We start from the raw sequence: 21674 nt of genomic DNA, 5'->3' as shown, positions 1-21674 counted from the left end.
GCAGAGGTTGCAGTGAGCTGAGATTGTGCCACTGCACTCCAGCCTAGGCAACAGAGCGAGACTCCATCTCAAAAAAAAAAAAAAAAAAAAAAGTACAAAGTGAAGCAGCAAGTGCTTATGTAGAAGCAGTAGCAAGTTATCCAGAATATCTAGCTAAGATCACTGATGAAGGTGGCTGCACTAAACAACAAATTTTCAATGTAGACTAAATGGCCTTCTATTGGAAGAGGAGGTTATCTAGAACTTTCATATCTAGAGAGGAGAAGTCAATGCCTGGCTTCAAAACTTCAAAGGTCAGGCTGACTCTTGTTAGGGGCTAATGGAACTGGTGACTTTAAATGGAAGCCAGTGTTCATTTACTGTTCCAAATATCCGAAGGCCCTTAACAATTGTCCTAAATCTACTCTGCCCGTGCTCTATAACTAAAACAACAAAGCCTGGATGATAGCACATCTGTTTACAGCATGGTTTACTAAATATTTTCAGTCTACTGTTGAGATCCACTGCTAGGGAAAAAAAAAAATTATTTCAAAGTGTTATTACTCACTGAAAATGCACCTAGTCACCTAAGAGTTCTGAAGGAGATGTATGCAAGGATTATATTGTTTTCATGCCTACTAACACAACATCCATTCTGCAGCCCAAGGATCAAGGAGTAATTTTGACTTTCAAGTCTTATTATTTAAGAAGCACACTTTATAAGGCTATTGCTGCCATAGTGATTCCTCTAATGGATCCAGGGAAAGGAAAGAGAAAGCCTTCTGAAAAGAATTCATCATTCTACATGTCATAGAGAACATTCATCATTCATGGAAGGAAGTCAAAATATCCACATTAACAGGAGTTTGGAAGAAGCAGATTTCAACTCTCTATGATCATTTTGAGGGATTCAAGACTTTGGTGGAGAAAGTAACTTCAGAGGTGTTAGAAACAGCAAGAGAACTAGAATTAGAAGTGGAGCCTGAAGACGTGACTGACTGCTGCCATCTCATGATGAAACTTTAATGGATGAGGAGTTGCCTCTTATGAAAGAGCAAGAAAGTAGTTTCTTGAGATAAAATCTACTCCCGGTAAAGATGCCATAAACATTGTTGAAATGACAACAAAGGATTTGTAATATTAAACTTTGCTGATAAAGTAGCAGCAAGATTTGAGAGCATGGACTCTAATTCTGAAAGAAGTTCTCCTGTGGGTAAAATGCCATCAAGCAGTATTATATGCTACAGAAAAATCTTTTACGAAAGGAAAAGTCAATAGGTATGGCAAACTTCACTGTTGTCCTTTTTTAAAAAATTGCTATAGCCACCCCAACCTTCAGCAACCACTACCCTGAATGTCAGCACCCATCAACATGGAGGCAAGACCTCCACCAACAAAAACATTATAACTTGCTGAAGGCTCAGATAATTGTTAACATTTTTTTTAGCAAAAAAGTGTTTATCAATTAGGGTAGACATAAGGGTATTGGAAGACTTAATAGAATACAGTACAGTATCAACATATTTTTTTTCTTTTTTTGAGATGGAGTCTCGCTCTGTCACCCAGGCTGGAGTGCAGTGGCGTGATCTCGGCTCACTGCAAGCTCCGCCTCCCGGGTTCACGCCATTCTCCTGCCTCAGCCTCCCAAGCAGCTGGGATTACAGGCGCCCGCCCCCGCGCCCAGCTAATTTTTTGTATTTTTAGTAGAGACAGGGTTTCACCATGGTCTCAATCTCCTGACCCCGTGATCTGCCCACCTCGGCCTCCCAAAGTGCTGGGATTATAGGCGTGAACCACTGCGCCCAGCCCATAATTTTTATGTGCACAAGGAAACCAAAAAGTTTGTGACTCACTTTACTGCAATATTCACTTTATTGTAGTGGTCTGGAACCCAAAATATCTCTGAGGTATACCTGTATGTCTTTGCCTCTACAGGCCTATTTTAATTCCTTTAGTATTTTTAAGTTTTGACGACTAAAACAGTAATTAGCATTGAATTTAACATTTGTTTATATTTTCTAAAAATACTTCACAAAGAAATCTATAGAACAGCATGTCAGGTACCCAAGATCTACCACCCCTTTCCAGGATTTTGAATGAAACACAGTTTTGTGAAAGGATTTTCAATGGAAGCACCTCTTAAAATACTAAATTTTGGTTCTGCTACCAGTAATGGCAGGGTAGCTTATGTCAGATTAACTTTCCCACAAATAACTATCATAAATTCTGGAAAAATATAAAATATACATTTAAAACATATTTTTACACAGTGGAAAATGAAGGGAAAAAAGTAGGAGTCTCAGGAGAGAAGAAAGTAAGAATGGGGCAGAAAAATAGTTTGAAAAATTATGACCACAAATTTCTCAAAACCACACTTAGGCACATCCTAGTCAAACTACTGAGACCCAAAGATACAAACGAGTCAGTCTTCAAAAAAGTCAGAAGAGAAGACACATTATATATAGGGGAACAATAATACAAATGAAAACAGAACAATAGAGGCTTTAATACAATGGGAAGCCAGTTTTAAAGAGCTGAAAGAAGGAAAAACCCCTCGACTCAGAATACTGTAGTTAGCAAAAATAACCTTGAAAAGAAAAAGTAAAAAGTAAATATATTTTAAGATAAATGAAAACAGAATTTGTTAAAAGCTGACACCCATAAGAAATGCTAAAGGAAGTTCCTCAGTCTGAAAGTAAACAGGAAATATATTTACCATTTTGGATAAGAATATGAAATATGGTAAGAATATGGGTAAAGAGAGAAGACTATAGCATATAACTGATTAAAGGGAAAGTCTGACACTGTATTGTAGGGTTTATAATATATTGAAGTGTGCTATACATCATACAAATAGCATAAAGGGCCAGGAGCAGTGGCTCACACCTGTAATCCCAGCACTTTGGGAGGCCGAGGCAGGTGGATCACGAGGTCAGGAGTTCGAGACCCGCCTGGCCAATATGGTGAAGCTCCATCTGTACTAAAAATACAAAAATAACTGGCCGTGATGGTACATGCCTGTAGTCCCAGCTGCTCGGGAGGCTGAGACAGGAGAATTGCTTGAACTCAGGAGGCAGAGGTTGCAGTGAGCTGAGATCGCACCACTGCACTCCAGCCTAGGCAACAGAGCAAGACTCGGTCTCAAAAAAAAGCATAAAGGACAAAATGTGGTAAATGAAATTACACTTTTGCAAAGTTCTTACAATTTATGTCCAGTGCTACAATATTAACTCTAAGTTGACTGTAATAAGTTAAAAAGAACATTATAAACACTAGAGCAACCACAAAAAAAATTAAGAGTACAGCTAAGAGAACAACAGTTTTAAAAATGTTATTAAAGCAAAAGAAGACAGGAAAAAAGGGTGAGAGAACAGATGAGGCAAAGAGAAAAAGCAAAATGCAAACATATCAACTGCCCAACTATGTGCATCTACAAGAAATACAATTTAAATATTTAAAAATAGAATATGAAAACAAAAATAGGTTTAAAGTAAAAGAATATATACCATGCAAAGACTAATTATAAAAAGCATGAGTGCCTATATGAATATTAGACATAACAGATTTCAAGACAAGTAATATTACCAGAGTTAAATAGACATTTCAAGATGAAGAAAAGGTTAATTCATTAGGAAGGCAGAACAATTATAAATACATATTTTATGAGCCTGACAATAGAGCTCCTAAATATATGAGGCAAACACTGACAGAACTAAAGGAAGAAAGGGATGACTCTAGATTCGAACTTAGAGACTTTAACACTGAGTAAATAAAAGACAACTGGATAAAAATCAATAAGGATGGCCGGACGCAGTGGCTCATGCCTGTAATCTCAGCACTCTGGGAGGCCGAGGCAGGCAGATCAAGAGGTCAGGAGATCAAGACCATCCTGGCTAACACAGTGAAACCCTGTCTCTACTAAAATTACAAAAAATTAGTCAAGCGTGGTGGCAGGCGCTTGTAGTCCCAGCTACTCGGGAGGCTGAGGCAGGAGAATGGCGTGAACCCGGGAGGTGGAGCTGACAGTGAGCCGAGATCGCACCACTGCACTCTAGCCTGGGTGGCAGAGCGAGACTCCACACAAAAAAAAAAAAAAAAAAAAAAATCAATAAGAATACGAACAACACTATGGTCACCTCAGCTGAACATTTCCATCTACTGCAGAAAGTTCTACTGGGCAGTGCTGCTCTGGAATCTGAACCAAAAATATTACTATAATTTTAAATTTATAAATTGTTCAAAGGAGAAACTCGAATTATCTAATCAGAAATTATGTCAGTAGCTTTACTGTCAACTAATTTGCTCTTAAAATTGTATTTAAACTTAAATTCTGTTGTCCTATAACACTGAATACACACTCAGCAAAAAATCAAGTTCATTTTTACCAACACGAAATAAAAACTCCTAGTCAAACTTAATTTAGGAGAACTGTGAAGAACAAAGGAGTATACTGCACAGAATTATTTACAAATCACATCTTACTTTTTAACTTACTTATATATTTGGTAACTTGTTCTAATTTTGAGTCCACCTTTGATGAAGTTGATCATATTTTCATCCTGAAAATAATTCAGTTAAAAAATTAGATTATTTAGCAAACAAGTTTAAATTGTCCCCACAGTTGTGTGTTTGTGTGATTAGAAAAACAAAAACAAACAAAAAAAAGTATTTTGAGGACATAACTTTGAAATTAACACATACTCTTGCTTTACATTTAAAAGTTTTTGGGGTACTTTTTCTTCCACATTAGAGGACAACAAAAAGAAAATACTTGTAAAATCCTTCAATTACTTTATATTACTAAGGAGGTAATCCTCACCAATTAGGGTCCATATGTGGTCCAAATCATTTTACTAAACATCGACATCTACCGAGCTGTTTTCTTGTGGGTTTAACAGAATCTAAACTGCATGACTTTACAATCTGCTCTAAGGCCAAACCTTCCAGTACATTACACCCAGTAAAGGGGACAATGGTCCTTCTTTCACAGAGTACTTTAGCAGTCAGAGTCTATTTAATGTTGCGAATTTTACTCACACACATTTCCAGGCCCAAAATAACTGGTCTGGTTTCTGAGGTGGCTGTCACTACTATGCAATTTTGTTTTAGGAAAACAAAACCACTTCAGTTCTGTTTATCTGATGGTCATCGACTATAAAATTGAGGCAGTTGGCCTAGATGAATGGTGTTTTCGGGGTCAGCATTCTAGGATTCTAGGACAATCTCTCAATAAATAACATCAAATAACCACTTGAAGGAAGTTACTCTAATAGATGGTACTAGTGAGGCAGTTCTATGTTTTGCATTTCCAGTGAGAAAGTTTTTCTAGTCTATTGATACCAGAAAGATGCTCTGGCCGGGCGCAGTGGCTCACACCTGTAATCCCTTTGCGAGGCTGAGGCGGGTGGATCATGAGGTCAAGAGATCGAGACCATCCTGGCCAACATGGTGAAACCCCATCTCTACTAAAAATACAAAAATTAGGCAGGCATGGTGGCAGGTGCCTGTAGTCCCAGCTACTCGGGAGGCTGAGGCAGGAGAATCACTTGAATCTGGGCGGCGGAGGCTGCAGTGAGCCAAGATCGTACCACTGCACTCCAGCCTGGTGACACAGCGAGACTCCATCTCAAAAAAAAAAAGAAAATGCTCTGATATGTATTTCTTGTGTACTTAAGCATCCTCCTGTAGCAAAAGAAAAACTGACTTTCATTTACTAATTTCATTAATTGCTTAAAAATACTTATTGTTCTAATTATTAGAAGAATCAATAGATATGAAATGCAATGTTTATCTTCTTAATTTAAGGAATCTTATGATTACATAAGATCTAATACCAACCAGAAAAGAATTTCTTAAATTAGCTTGAAATATGCCTCAAAAAAAAAAAACCATATGTCATTTCGGGATTCATCAAACTTAAATTTAATGCCTATTTTATACCAGGCACCCAAATGCAAAAACAGATGAAAGTAATACAGTATGTTAAGGGAGGGCGTCATGCGTGGAGAGGGAGCCATGCATAGGGACGGAGTCATACACGGGGATGGGATCATGCACAGGATGTCATGAGAACACAAAGTAGTAGCATGGAGAGGGCCAGAAATCCCTCCTGGAAGCATTGGTGCTTTAAGCACAAAAATAATTAGAAACTGGCCAGGTATAGAAAAGCAAAGCAGATGTGAACTTTGTAAGCAAAGTAAAACTCAAGTGGAAAGACGGGGCGGCATTAAGGATCATGATGGGTTTGGCCACGTGTGCATATGTAATTCTACACTGCTGAAGAATCTATTGCAAAGAGAATGACCAAGGAAGAAAGCTACCTCCAGCCATGCTACTCAATATGCATCCCTGTCAGCGGCATCCAAGGACACCTGTAAGGTGTGTGTGTGTTGGCAGGGGCGGGGGCAGTAAGGGAACATAGAGAGGAGGTACCAGTTTTGTTTGAAAAAGTACTCCCCTCATTTGTGATATTCTGATACAGAATACTGCCATAGTCAATAAGAGCTACTGAATGCTGAAGCAGAGAAGTGACCAAGCCAGAGACTCGTTTTTAAGAGGGTACTCAACCCTCAACTGCAGAATAGGGAATGAGCTGAAGGTAAAAGAAATTAGAGAGGGAGAGTCACTAGTTTGCTGTACAGTTCAGCAAAGAGTGGATAAGCACCTCTTCTAGAACAATGACAGAAAGAGATGGAGTTGCACAATCTTTAAAAGGCTAAAGCAGCATGAATATAAAAATGATTGGGTGGGAGGCATGAGGAAGAGGGCACAAGTATGGATATCTCTTTAATTTCAAGTCCCCAAATATAAAATAAGCCTTCAAATCCCAGATTTGATTGCCAAATCCCTGTTTGGAAAACAGAAAAAAACTTGGGCCTCCATGACTATCATTATGATGCTTATTGAGGCAATAAGACTGTTGTTATCAACCAGCCTTTGTAATGTCTGTGTTTTAGGAAACAGGGTCATGGGCTACAGTGACTCCATTTTGCTAAACCAGAATCCAACCTAAGAGGTAAACCTCCATGAAAAGAAAGAAGCAACTGTCAAATAATTTAAAAGATTGTGGCCAGGCGCGGTGGCTCGCGTCTATAATCTCAGCACTTTAGGAGGCCGAAATGGGTGGAATACCTGAGGTCAGGAATTCGAGACCAGCCTGACCAATATGGTGAAACCCTGTCTCTACTGAAAATACAAAAATTAGCCAGGTGGCACACACCTGTAATCCCAGCTACTCGGGGGACTGAGACAGAAGAACTGCTTGAACCCGGGAGGCAGACATTGCAGTGAGCCAAGATCGTGCCACTGCACTCCAGCCGGGGTGACAGAATGAGGCTCTAACCACTCCGCACCCCTCCACAAAAAAAAAAAAAAGACTGTGATTGAGGAAGATTTTCCATTTTACAGTTGAATTTCTTTCTGATTTCGTACAATCTCTACTCCACCTCACCCTCACTGTAGCCATCACTGCCACCCATGAAGCCATTATGTGAAGATTTATGTTTTAGAGAAGCATTGGAAGATACAGAAATAGGCAAGGTACTGACTGTACTAATGCCCAGAGGTGAAATTAAAATGCCTCATAAGAAAAGGATTAATTGTTTAGTGACTTTTAAAAAACTGTTTTTCCAAAGGAAGAAATAAAAGAAAGGGGAATTAGAATACAGAAAGAAGGGCAAAAATAAAATGTACATGGACTTTCCATGTATGCCTAACTGAACTTGACTGAGGCAAGTGGTGTAAAAGGGGGCACTTCCTCTGCTCAGGCCACTCCCATGTGCGGCCTCTACCAGTAGAAAGTACAAAGCGGAATATTCTCCCGATTTCCACACAGATGCATCTTAAAATTAGATGTGGCGGTTGCAAAGCAGTTTCTTTAAAGTTTCTTTTTTGTTTTTGAGACGGAGTCTTGCTCTGTCACCCAAGCTGGAATGCAGTGATGCGACCTCAGCTCACTGCAATCTCCACCTCCCAGGTTCAAGTGATTTTCCTGCCTCAGCCTCCTGGGTAGCTGGGATTACAGGCATGTGCCACCACGCCCGGCTAATTTTTTTTTTTTTTTTGTATTTTTAGTAGAGACGGGGTTTCACCATGTGGGCCAAGCTCATCTCGAACCCCAGACCTCAGGTGATCCGCCCACTTCAGCCTCCCAAAGTGCTGGGATTACAGACATGAGCCACCGCGCCTGGCCTAAAGTTTCTTTAAAGACACAGTCTTTTAAAGGGCAATGATTCCCAGTGGAGTGCAATTTGAAATAGATTCTTAAGTGCAGTAGAGGAGGAACAAAGCTCTCTAGCATCTTTTTTCCGCCAAAGTTTATCAGAATAACAAATATTTGCCATTACAACTCTAAGTCAAAAGAACTGAAGCTTTGACATAGAATGCACCACCTTTTTCTATGCAGCACTGGCTGTCTTCCCAGCCAATATGAATTCTAAGCCAAATATTCATTACCTGCACAAACGTGAGTGCAGCTTTCTGTAGGAGACACTCGGCATAACAGATTTCAGCATGCATTTCCTCTACGAAAAACAAACAAAATTATATTAAGTAAAATCCCACATCCAAAGTGATTGCTCTGTGATGCTCAGGAAAGACTGGCAGATAAATTAACCCAAGAAAGACCCCAAAACTTAGATGGCCCTTGTGATTCCACAAAAGCAGAATGATAACCCCAGTTCTCACTTTGTCAGGAAGATTTTCCTGGAATGTGTGAAGTGTTCAGGGAGGTCATCCCCATTCAAACATAACTGCAAAGAGTCAGTCACTTCCTATCAGAGACCCAAACTCAGCTCACAAGGGAAAATTAACATTTAAAAGCACTTTTTAAAAAAAGGAAACCACTTATTTTTTAACTTAATTAGTAACATAAAACTTTGGCTGTGCGCAGTGGTTCATGCCTGTAATCCCAGCACTTTGGGAGGCCAACGTGGGTGGATCACCTGAGGTCAGGAGACAGAGACCAGCCTGACCAACAGGGAGAAACCCCATCTCCACCAAAAATACAAAAATTAGCCAGGTGTGGTGGTGCATGCCTGTAATCCCAGCTATTTGGGAGGCTGAGGCAGAAGAATCGCTTGAACCTGCAAGGTGGAGGTTGTGGTGAGTTGAGATTGCACCACTACACTTCAGCCTGGGCAACAAGAACAAAATTCTGTCTCAAAAAAAAAAACAAAACAGAACAACTTTAACATAGTTTTAAAAGTTGAAAAAAACTAAATTAAATGTATGAATGCTAGCTTCTAAAATATAAATGTACGGTAACCATGACACTAACCAGACACATTAACTACCTGAAAAGAAAGCAGCAATTCTCTAGAGCTCAGTGAAAAAGAAACGTCCTGCATGGCCATGTTAAGACTCCTCATATGTGAAGATCTGATATAAAAAGAGACAGTACTATCCCAGTTTTAAGCTAATTTGATCATGTAGATGTCTAGCACAAGAATAAGATACTCTCAAAAAGGGGTTAGGTGGGGCTCTGTGCATCCCAGGGGCCTGTGGAGTACCCCAAAACACATACCCTAGCTTCCCAACAACCCATTATACTTGCAGAGAATGGAGAGACAAATCTTTACTTTTTTCCATACACAAGTCAGCAGATTCTTGCTCTATCCATGAGATGCAAATTGGCATGATATTTAAGTAAATGAGCCTGGGGTATTTAATAGCCTGGGCTGCTAAAAACGCTCTGCCATGTACTGGCTATAGGACCTCGTCCCCTCTCTTCTGGTTTCCTCATTTATAAAGGCCACTAACACCACCTCTGGTTCACAGCTGAAGGATCAAATGAGGTACTGCACACAGAGCTCATGATACAGAGTTAGCACTGGATCAATGCTAGCTACGTGCACTGAGATTACCATCCTTGATCCATGTCAATGCTTTTTGATAAAAGCTCAGAAAGCAGAAAGCATTTTTACGTGGAATGTGACTGAAAATAGAGTATTTCTGTATTATTGGGATTACTGCTAATAGACTTAGATGACAAGTACTTTCTTGCACTTATAGACCCCACCCCCACCCTATACACACATACAACCCACTGGTTCTCACAAATTGGTTCAAGTTCCTGCCATGCTCATATTCCAAATGTTTAATTTACAAAGAAGCCCCGCTGCAGCTAAGGTCTTCAACAGCATACAGAGAGATGGGGCCAAAGTCACGACAGACCAAACTTGAGGAGTTACAGCCTGCATACCCACAGCCGGGGTCTCAGTCCTTCAGAACAGCTCTCCTCAAAGTGTGCCTGGTGATTTTCTAGCTGTGTTCAGTAGGATACCAAATGGTAACTTATTTTTACACAGTCACCTGAATATCCTCTTCCTAGGTAATTCTGTGACAGAGTGAGAATCAGGAATTATTAGCTATGAAAGTCTGCTTAGGAATACAGATTGCTGGCTTGGGGTACATGCAGAGGGGATGAAGTCTGTGGTGGTGATGGTGGCAATGGGTGGGGGGCAGAGGGGAGTGGGCCGGTAACAGGAGCAAGGAAAGCCCTGAGCACCTTCAGGAAAAGCCAGTCAAGGGAGGAGACAGCAATGAGGCTGGAAGGGTTAAGTCAAGGCTCAATTATAAATGGCCTTGAATGTTAGGGAGAGTCTACAGTTGATTGAGGAGGCAACAGTGAGACAGTCCTTTCAGAGATCTGAGCAGACAGGTGGGCAGATCAGGGTTAAGTGAAAGATGAACAAATTTAAGAGCAGCACAGGGATGTGACAAGGCAAACAGAAAAGGCAAGAGAGTTTGAACTTTGCATTCCCGCAAATAAGTATCTGTCATACTAAATCCCTTTCACATCCTAGGCACTCACTGCATATAAATATCTGTAAAGGCCATTTGAAACCCATTTGGGGCAATCCGCCAGCCACAAGAGAAAAAAACTAGTATGTTCCACGTTAAACCCATGAAAAGTTTAACGAAATATACTCACTCCTGTAGACAACAAGACACTCAAGGATGTAAATGAAAATTACCAAGAGGAAAAACAAATCACACACTAAAGCTACAATGTTTTGACATGCTCCCTTGAACACAAAGTCTGTTTGGGTTGCAGTTGACAGCCAAACTCACTAGGAATAAAATACAGCTTAATTTATAAAAGTCTTACTCTTTCACTGTGTTTGACTTACACTGCGTAGTTCTTTAGTTCTCAAAATTAGTCATTAGGTACTTACGAGTGGGTAACTACCAGAATATCTCTTAATTGTAAATTCCTTAGTCCACAGGAGTAAATATCTTCATCATGCACTGAAATAATGTTAGCTAAGCATTGCCTTTAGATATGAAAGTCTAAATAAACCTGTATTTCATAATAGACTATACTCACAAGTGTATTAGTTTATTTTATTTTAGTTTATATTACTTTACTTTATTTTTATTTATGTAGAAACAGGGACTTGCTCTGTCACCCAGAGGAGAGTACAGTGGCACGATCTGCGCTTACTGCAACCTCTGGGATATGGTTAGGCTTTGCGTCCTCACCCAAATCTCATCTTGAATTGTAATCCCCATAATCCCTACGTATCAAGGGTGGGACCTGGTGGGAGATGTCTGGATCATGGGGCTGGTTTCTTCCATGCTATTCTCATGACAGTGAGTGAGTTCTCGTAAGATCAGGTGGTTTTTAAGTGTTTGACAGGAGTTCCTCCTACATGCCCTTCTCCTTCCTGCTGCCTTGCGAAGAAGGCGCCTTGCTTCCTCTTCACCTTCTGCCATGATTTTAAGTTTCCTGAGGTCTCCCCAGCCATGCAGAACTATGAGTCAATTAAACCTCTTTCCTTTATAAATTACCCGGTCCTGGGCAGTTCTTTATAACAGTATGAAAATGGACTAATACACTCCACCTCCTGGGCTCAAAGGATCCTCCCACCTTAGCCTCCTGAGTAGCTGAGATTACAGGCACAAGCCACCATGTCCAGACTATTTTTTATAATTAGTAAAAAGTAATTTTCTACTTTATTGCAGATTTCCTAAAGTACCATTGTTCAAAGACATTATAAAAACATAACAACACAATATCATCTATTTTCAAGATAACTAACAGAAATAATTCAGTATTTCCTTTATCCATATATGACACATTTCATGCCCTTCTCTACTTGCCTAAAGGAAAAAGTGTGGGTTACGGTGGAAACAGTTGTGGCTTAGGGAAAGGCAAATGATCAGTCAACCCTACTCTGCTAGGTGGGGAATCCTGGCCATTTGTTTATAACTCTGATCAGTTCCAAGTCTATAACGAGGAGGTTAGATAGGTTAATGTTAAGAAAAGCAACAAGGACAGTACATAGGACATACAGAACGCTTTTTAAAAATAGAGGATCATCGGCCGGGTGTGGTGGCTCATGCCTGTAATCCCAGGACTTTGGGAGGCCCGAGGCAGGCGGATCACGAGGTCAGGAGATTGAGACCATCCTGGCTAACATGGTGGAACCCTGTTTCTAATAAAAATACAAAAAATTAGCCGGGCGTGGGGGCAGGCACCTGTAATCCCAGCTACTCGGGAGGTTGAGGCAGGAGAATGGTGTGAACCCGGGAGGCTGAGCTTGCTTGCAGTGAGCTGAGATTGTGCCACTACACTCCAGCCTGGGCGACAGAGCGAGATTCTGTCTCACAAAAAAAAAAAAAAGAGCATCTTATTTTTCAAATTATTATTATTATTTTTGAGACAGATTATCACTCTGTCGTCCAGACTGGAGTACAGTGGCGCAATCTTGGCTCACTGCAACCTCCGCCTCCTGGGTTCAAGCAACTCTCCTGCCTCACTCAGCCTCCTGAGTAGCTGGCCACTAGAGGGAAGCCATAGAGAGGGTAACAGAAAGGAAAATACAAAAAAAGAGTTCAATTTCTTTTGGGCCTATTTGATTTCTTATTAACCCACTTTAGTGAACTTTAGATCTAATGAAACTAATTTACATAAGTAGCCCAAAGACGGAAGATATGTATGTAGACACAATCTATCCGAAGTCAAGGGGATAAATAAATTCTTATAAATAGTTGGAGGCCAGTTTCTGGAGAAAAAGCTGTAGGTTTCAGCTGCCTAGTGTGACCAATGAAATGCCATTCTGTTTGACCATGGTTTTGGGGTCAACATCATGCCCCTTTAAAATAAGTCCCAAAGATGTGAAATGTCTCATAACTCCTCTCCTATAATCAATACTCTAGCTTCACATCGTGCAAATATTCCCAAGTTCTCTGAAGTCCAAAACAAGTTGATAATACTCATCTAACAAAATAAACAAAACTTCCTAATAAAACACCCTCAAATATATGTCTGACATATACTTGACCATTAGAAACTACTCTGACAGCAGTATCCAGAACTGCTCTTGCTCTAATCAAACAAAGCTACTTCTAGTAGCTTTGTATTTTGTGTTTGCTAGTATGGTATATTCTAGTATTTTGTGTCATCTCTTCAGAGAACACATTTGACAATGACAACACAGGCACAGATTCTCCTGGGATGGCAAAAGCTTTATTCTACAATGATCACATTTGAAGGACATTTTTTTTTCCTTCTACAGGAATATCTAGATGCTCCTTTCTTGTAAACTATTCTGGACTAGAGTGTAACACTGTAAAGACAGAACTGATCATGAACCTTCTGCCCTAGTCCCAGCGGCACATCAAGCAACTGACAGCAACAGCGGTCATTTCCTCCCACCCATCTGATCAGGGTGCCGCAGCCAGCCATTCCTGGATTCTTGAATATTCCTGAATGTCCACAAACCACGCATCTTCCATACTGTGAAACATCATTTTTTAAAAGATACCAAAATTACTTGCACCTTGAAAAATATTTTTAATAGCTTGTGGACAACTGAAATTCTCACAGATGAATGGTAAGAATATAAACTGACCTATGTACCTTTGGAGAAAAAAACTGGGAATACCTATAAATATTGTAACTTTTCAAACTGCCAGTCTTGGTTATTCCACTTTTAGAAATCTATCTTATGAAATAACTTTTCAAGATGCATTAATCCATATGTATAAGGATTCTAGGACACCATTATTTGTAACGGTGAAAAAATAAAAACAATATAGAAAATCCAATTTTGGTGTACAGTACACCAATCCTGTGGAATATCACACAGCTGTTAAACACTCACATGTAATGACCTCGGAAAGTGTCAATGCCAAATTTACACCTATTATGTGATTCTATGCTTGCAAAAAAAAAAAAATGAACAATCCATGAGTGACAACAAAAACCCTATGCGTACTTTATTTATGTATTTGAGTATGTACACAGAAAAGGCTTTACAATGAACTATTAACAGTGGTTACTTTTGGAAGGTCAGTATGATAGGGAAGAGAAAAAGACATTCCATTGACTTTATACACTTCAGTATGGAATTTTATGAGATGATCATTTTTTAACTTGTAAAATCAAGCAAAAAAGTGATCTTTTAAATGACTTTTACCTTCACTCAGTTGCTCCAGGGATCCTCTAGAAAGAAGACTTGAGAAAGATTCTACAACTGTGTATTTTTTCCTGTATCTACATCGAGTAAATAAAAAGGGAGATAGAAAATAGAAAAAAAAAAATCAGGCTAAGCTCATTTTCATTTGACATTCATTTCAGTCACTATCACACCAAAGAGTCAAAAAGCTGAAACTCTAAACCCTGAAGTCTGCAGGACACAGATCATCCTTTTCCAACACTCTCCACTCAGCACTGGCTAGCCACTTGCGGGAAGTCAGTCTGTGTTACTGAACACCACGTGGGGAAACCCACACACGCCAGTGAAAACTAACCTCCAAAGTACCTTCCCTTATCCTGATAACTAAAATCAGGATTTGTGTAAAATTCTCCACAGGTGAAAAATGAAGTTAAAGTGCAATATTTGGAAGCTCTCTTCATTTGAGGAGCTTACAACACCATTATATCAGGATGCAATTTCACCCATGTTAATCTTCTGATCATGAACCTTCTGCCCTAGTCCCAGCGGCACATCAAGCAATTGACAGCAACAGCAGTCATTTCCTCCCATCCATCTGATCAGGGTGCCGCAGCCAGCCATTCCTGGATTCTTGAATATTCCTAAATGTCCACAAACCAAGCATCTTCCATACTGTGAAACATTTATCATTTTTTAAAAGATATCAAAATTACTTTTGCCTTGAAAAAAAATTTTGATAGGGTCTTCCTATACACACAGGGTAAAGCTTAAAATAAAACTAAAACTCTATCTCATTTTCACCAAACAAAAGTGTTCAAAAAGAGGTCCTTCTTAAACAAATAAAACATTCCCTCATGAATTTGCATCTCCCACTTAAAACAAAAACGTTCCTTGCGTGGCTTGGTTTGGTGTGCAGTACACCTAATGTCATCTACCTTGAGAGATGCTTGCTGCTAATCCCACAGAACTCCCCCCCCATATCTCTGTAGCTCAGACCTCAGGTTATCAAAAAGAAAAGTGGAATATATAGATGCCAAATGGGAATCCTTCAGCTTCGAGGCTGAATTTCTCTTCTGTAACTGTGGCCAATTTCAAACACAGAGCTCTTGGTCAGGCAAACGACATTATACAGGCATAAAAGTTTGCAGTCACATCTCAAGTATTGAATGACTCATCATACTTTTGGCAGGTTTGTAAAGCGTCCTTCATGGCAGAAATGCCATTTTGGATGTCCTGTTGCTCGAAGGTCAGGACAGCCTGCAACACCACAATGGTACTGTAGCCCAGAGCATGGTACATACTCTCCTTAGCCCTGGGGAGAAAACAGGGAATTCAGACATTTTAATTCAATGGAAATACTGATCATAAGAAATCCTAGTAAATGCATGTCCTGACTTGCACAGTAACCTTTATTCCTTCATCATAATCACCAAAATTATATGGGTGGTGAAAAGTAACCTCTTAAGAACTCAAGTACCACGGACTTTCCAATGTAAACCCACACAGGCAGAACAAAATGTTTCAGGTTGAAGGGGACAATATGCATTTCCCTATTTCAACACAAGAGGGCAGCCTGTGGGCAGATTCCAAGCAAACCAACTGTTTTCAGTTGAAAAAGGGGCAGCATACCTTTGGCTCTGAGATAAGTGCTAAAATAAAGGCCGCTGGAAATGTATTTTTTGACAGAGAGATTCTGATATGTTTTTTCAAAAATAAAGGTTCATTTAAAGTAATTCCTCTCCTCTCCAGCCAAAGGCCAAGAGCAAACAAGATTTTGGAATAAGTTAGGCTGGTCACAAGAGCCATGACCAAAGTAGATGTCAGACCTTGTATCTGGTTCTAATCCCATTATCTGAAATTCCTGATTAAAGTTCTTGATATTTCAAATCATCAAGTTCCCATTAACTGAAATTCCAGATTAAAGTTCTTGATATTTCAAATCAAGTTACAGTGAGAACTGCTTCAGGATTCTTAAGGATGTTAATGAGTCCTAACGGATGGCAGACATCCAGATTCTCGGGCTGTGAGAACATCATTTATTTTCTCAAAACTTCTTAAGCTGTATTAATTATTTATAAGGTTTAAAATGCTAATGCATGGTTTTGTTTTTATTTAAATATTAATGCATAACAGCCTGCCACCACGCAAAACAAATGCAAGCCACATTATCTTTTGCCCCCACGGAAATAGTCTAAACATCCTTTGGTAATTTGCAGCTTGTCCTGAACACTGAGGGCACTCACTATCTGTTCAAAAGAACCACAAGAAATCAGAGCAGCCCAAAGTTAATCATTAATTGTGGTTTCAAACCTCACATTTTTAACTGAAAGCTCTTTCAAGAAGAAAAAAAAAAAATTATTTCAAGTAAGGGAAAAGTATTTTTATTTATTTATTTATTTATTTTTGAGACATAGTTTTGTTCTTGTTGCCCAGGCTGGAGTGCAATGGCACGATCTCAGCTCACCATAACCTCTGCCTCCCTGATTCTCCTGCCTCAGCCTCTCAAGTAGCTGGGATTACAGGCATGTGCCACCATGCCCGGCTAATTTTTTGTATTTTTAGTAGAGCCAGTGTTTCTCCCCGTTGGTCAGGCTGATCTCAAACTCTCGACCTCAGGTGATCCGCCTGCCTCGGCCTCCCAAAGTGCTGGGATTACAAGTGTGAGCCATTTAAACAGTGAAACATGTACAAAACTCGGAGACGAACCTGACGGAATACAACACTAAATTGTTTATTTTCATTCCATGTTATGATCAGCTGTGTGTCAGTGGCAAAGAAAGACTTGTCTGAATAAAAATCAAAGGAGATAATGGGTACAAAAATACAGTTAAATGGAAGAAATAACTTCTAGTATTTAATAATAAATTATAATTAACAATAATGTATTGTTATTTCAAAATAGCTGTAAGAGAATAATTATAAATGTTCCTGACACTAAGAAAAGATAAATGTTTGAGATGATGGATAACCCAATTACCCTGATTGATCACTGAACATTGTATACAGGTAAGGAATTATCACACGTACTCCAAAAATAGGTACAACTATGGCTCATCAATAAAAGCATTTAAAAACCCAAAGAAGACAGGCAAGCAGGCTGAGAAAAGAGACAGAAGGACAGACCAAGAGAGAGGGAAAGACAAGCAAGCAAAAGGAGGTAGAGACTTCTGACAGAGAAGTCTGAGGGACTAAGAAGGACAGAGGGAAAAAGCAGGGGACAGGCAAGGTGGAGATTGTGAGGCAAATATTGAACACTGGAAGACAACTATTCTTCACAGGGCTTCACCATCGATTTCATCATTTGTTCTTAACCTGTGGAACGACAGCTGACCCACCTTGACTACAGCTATTCTAAATCTTAACAGAATTACCATAGCAGCTCCTCAGCAGGTCAATTAATCTCTAAGATTCAGATGACCAGAATCCAGTCGCCCTAGTAACCACTCAAAGTAAGGAATGAGATTGCCCACTTTTGTGTCCAAGTAAACTTCTAGGAAATTATTATACAAGTCTAAGCTTCATCTAAGCAAGTGTTTGAGGGCACAATGTAAGACTATTCCTGTCAAGATAAAGACCGAGTAAACAGGCAAGCACAGGTTTTATTGCCACATCTGAAAACTTAACAGGTACTATTAATTGAAATTAAATTGCTTAACTTGTTTGTCGAACAAATAGAGAACCCCAGTAACATTCTTATTATCTTAAATTTCTTTTTAGCATTGAGATCAGCATATTCTGGTTCTTCCCCTCCCCATTTCAAAGGAAATTTTTTTCAATATTTAAAAGGAACAAACATAAAAATATTTCACTGAAGAAAGCAAAATTGAAGCCTTATAAAACTACTTAAAAGATGACACTATCTGAACAAGAGAGATTAAAATATGCAAAACAATCAGAAATTTTCTACTAATTATATTTGAAAACTCAGATTTCTAAACTGAATTTTAAAAGTGACCAAAGTAAGGAGGTCTGAACTAAATTAGCTTATCAATATTCAGATGGGAACAGATAATTTACAAGCATGACATCAAAGAATCATCAGAAACATCTGAAAGATATTTTATCTAAAAGACACAAAGTAAATTACCAGGGGCGAAGCAATTCTAAGGCGTCTGTAAATTTATTGCTTAGAAATAAGTTCAATGCCACAGCACATTCTTCGAGGCCACTCTTGAGATCCACCTTGGTTGATGATGAACTAAAGATCAAGAAAAAAACACAGAGAATTTCTGTAGTTTTACCATCAACAAGTTGTCCCCAGGGAGTGTATGTGGATTCTGGAGACGGGACAGGCTGGAATTCGAACTTTGCTGCTTACTGTCTATAAGATCCCTGAGTCTCAATTTCCTTATCTGTAAAACGGGAAGACCAACACCTACTTTGAGGGGCTGCTGTGAAGATGAGGTAAACTGACAAACGCTGCTCATAGCAGGCGCTAAATAGATGATAGTTCCCTTCCCCACTGCTTCAAAGACCGTAAGTGTAGGAATTCCACACTTTTGTACATGGAGGAGGGGGAGACTATTTTATTTTAGTCGGTTATACATGGGAAAAAAGACGTGCTTCACTGGAAAACCATGCACTTCCGAGACTCTAGAGATCTCTACAGGTCATTAGATTCTGATTCCCAGGGAGCTTACAACTCTGTAAACTGTAGATAACTAATAGCAGTGCAAAATAACTGTTGTCTATAGGCATGCTAATTTTGCCTGGCCAGTAGAGGTTCAACTAACTTCCCTCCCCAGCTGTGGAGTAAGTTAGTTTTCCTGGATTTGCACATTAATTTCAACAATACTTTACGTCACAGAAATTTGTTCTGTTTTGATTTCTCCTTTGAATCTGTTTTAACATCTGCCAAATGTCCTCATCTATAATTAATAATTAATCAGTGATTAAATAAAATCCTTAACATGTTCATTTTTGTATCTATGAGTCATGATTTTATCCTTTTTTCAAAATTATATTAATCACTTATGATTGACGATTGACAGAAATTTTGTTCTTTAAAGCCATCTCTAAAATGTTTTGTGTAACGACTTGTAAAAGGGCAATATTTCAGTAAGTAAATGAGCAGTAGGATGATCTGGTAAACAAAAATGCTGATAAGAAATAAACCTGCAGGCATGTTTGCCTCATGCCCAGCACTTTAGGAGACGGAGGCAGGAGGAATACTTGAGGCCCGGAGTTCAAGACCAGCCTGGGCCACAGAGTGAGCACTCGTCTCTATAAAAAAGTTTTTGCAAAAGCCAGGCTTGTGGTGTGTGCCTGTAATCCCAGCTACAGGTATTGTGGTGGGAGGGTCGCTTGAGCTCAGGAGTTTGTGGTGTAGTGAGCCATGATCATGCCACTGTACTCTAGTCTGAGCGATAGAGACCTTGTCTCAAGAAAATAAAATGGGGCCGGGCATGGTGACTGATTACAGCACTTTGTGGGGCCGAGGCAGGTGAATCACTTGAGGTCAGGAGTTTGAGACCAGCCTGACCAGCATGGTGAAACCCCATCTCTACTAAAACCACAAAAATTAGCCAGGCGTGGTGGCGGGTGCCTGTAATCCCAGCTACTCAGGAGGCTGAGGCAGGAGAATCACGTGAACCCAGGAGTCAGAGGAGCAGTGAGCCGAGATTGCACCATTGCATTCCAGCCTGGGCAATGGGAGCGAAACTCCATCTCAAAAAAATAAATAAATAAAATGGGCCAGGTGCGGTGGCTCACACCTCTAATCCCAGCACTTTGGGAGGCCAAAGCAGGCGGATCATTTGAGGTCAGGAGTTTGAGACCAGCCTGGCCAACATGGTGAAACCCCATCTCAACTAAAAATACAAAACTTAGCTGGGCTGGGCGTGGTGTTGCACTCCTATAATCCCAGCTGCTCAGGAGGCTGAGGCAGGAGAACTGCTTGAACCTGGAAGGTAGAGGTTGCAGTGAGCCAAGACCATGCCACTGCACTCCAGCTGGGCAACAGAGCAAGATGCTGTCTCAAAAACTAACTAAATAAATAAATGAAATGAAAAAAATAATTACTTGGTAAGTATTTGAAGTTGAGTTTCCATCCCACCAACCTCTTTAACTTCATTCTTTATGAAGGGGCATGAAAGCAAAGTGCCCCTTCAGTGTATCCTCTAGCGGGAGTAGGTTCTGAGGGCAATGCCAGAACACCTTCCCCTCGCAGGTCTTCTCATGGCTCCTTCTTGTTATTCAGATCTCAGCTAATGCAGAGCAGCCTGGCTGACCCCATCCCATCCTGTCTCACTGTTTTTCCTTCCACCATTATTACCATCCAGAAGTATTTTGTGCATGTAGCATTTGTAGACATGCTTGTCTGTCTTCCCTCTCTAGAACATAAATGCAAGGAGGTTGTTTTAGTCATTCCTGTGCACCAGTGCCTTCGACAATACCTAGAACACATTACATGCTCAAAAAATATCGCTGAGTGGTGAATGGGTGGATACAACTGTTCTGAGTAGAAACAGAGACTTCTTCATGCCTAGCGTTTGAGATACCTACTCTAGGATGGAGTAGAACCAAGGCAAGCTCTTAACGGAGGGCTAAGAATTGCTTTGCCCTTAAGTTTCCAGTGAACGAAGAGATCAAATAAGAATGCTAGGAGTTCGGCCGGGCGCGGTGGCTCAACTCTGTAATCCCAGCACTTTGGGAGGCCGAGACAGGCAGATCATGAGGTCAGGATATCGAGACCATCCTGGCTAACACCGTGAAACCCCGTCTCTACTAAAACATACAAAAAACTAGCCGGGCGAGGTGGCGGGGCCTGTAGTCCCAGCTACTCGGGAGGCTGAGGCAGGAGAATGGCATGAACACGGGAGGCGGAGCTTGCAGTGAGCTGAGATCCAGCCACTGCACTCCAGCCCGGGCGACAGTGAGACTCCGTCTCAAAAAAAAAAAAAAAAAGAATGCTAGGAGTTCACAAACCTCTCACAGCAAGATTTTTCACAAGAAAGTTGGCTGATACCTCCTATACCAGTCCATAACCAAATTTTGTCAGTGTTACCTCCTGAACGTCTCTTGAATTTATCCTGTCTCATCTCTATCGTCCAGCACAGGTCAGTCATCATGTGTTGCCTGGGGTCTCTAGACCCATTTCTTTCCCCATTGCTTACCTCTGCTCCCCCTCATCAAATCTTTACCTAGAGTCCTTTCAACTAATATTTATGCTAAATATGTACCAGGTACTCTTCTAGGTGCTGGCAATACAGCAATGAACAAGACACACAGGATCCCAGGCTCTCGAAGAGCTTTCATTCTACTGGAGAAGGGAGGGCAGATTTGCACAAG

The 21674-nt window shown here is 40.2% G+C and overlaps 1 protein-coding gene across 6 annotated transcripts in view; it reads right to left on the bottom strand.

Moving 5' to 3' along the window:
* The window catches only part of TTC39B (tetratricopeptide repeat domain 39B), a 129735-nt gene that overhangs the window by 24555 nt on the left and 83506 nt on the right, over positions 1–21674 (bottom strand). For 4 of the 6 annotated variants that reach the window (XM_011930387.1, XM_011930384.1, XM_011930390.1 and 1 more), the window contains 5 exons: positions 18472–18582; positions 15565–15696; positions 14406–14482; positions 8434–8501; positions 4474–4538 (listed from right to left, as the gene is read on the bottom strand). In XM_011930387.1, the coding sequence (XP_011785777.1) occupies positions 4474–4538; positions 8434–8501; positions 14406–14482; positions 15565–15696; positions 18472–18582 (453 nt within the window). The remainder of the gene's footprint in view (positions 1–4473; positions 4539–8433; positions 8502–14405; positions 14483–15564; positions 15697–18471; positions 18583–21674) is intronic. The other 2 variants (XM_011930386.1, XM_011930389.1) reach the window with 2 other exon arrangements.

This window comes from Colobus angolensis, unplaced genomic scaffold, assembly GCF_000951035.1.
Source record: "Colobus angolensis palliatus isolate OR3802 unplaced genomic scaffold, Cang.pa_1.0 Scaffold86, whole genome shotgun sequence".
NCBI classification, from domain to species: Eukaryota; Metazoa; Chordata; class Mammalia; order Primates; family Cercopithecidae; genus Colobus; species Colobus angolensis.
The sequence above is the reverse complement of the archived record's forward strand: the minus strand, read 5'-3'. Positions and strand labels throughout refer to the sequence as shown.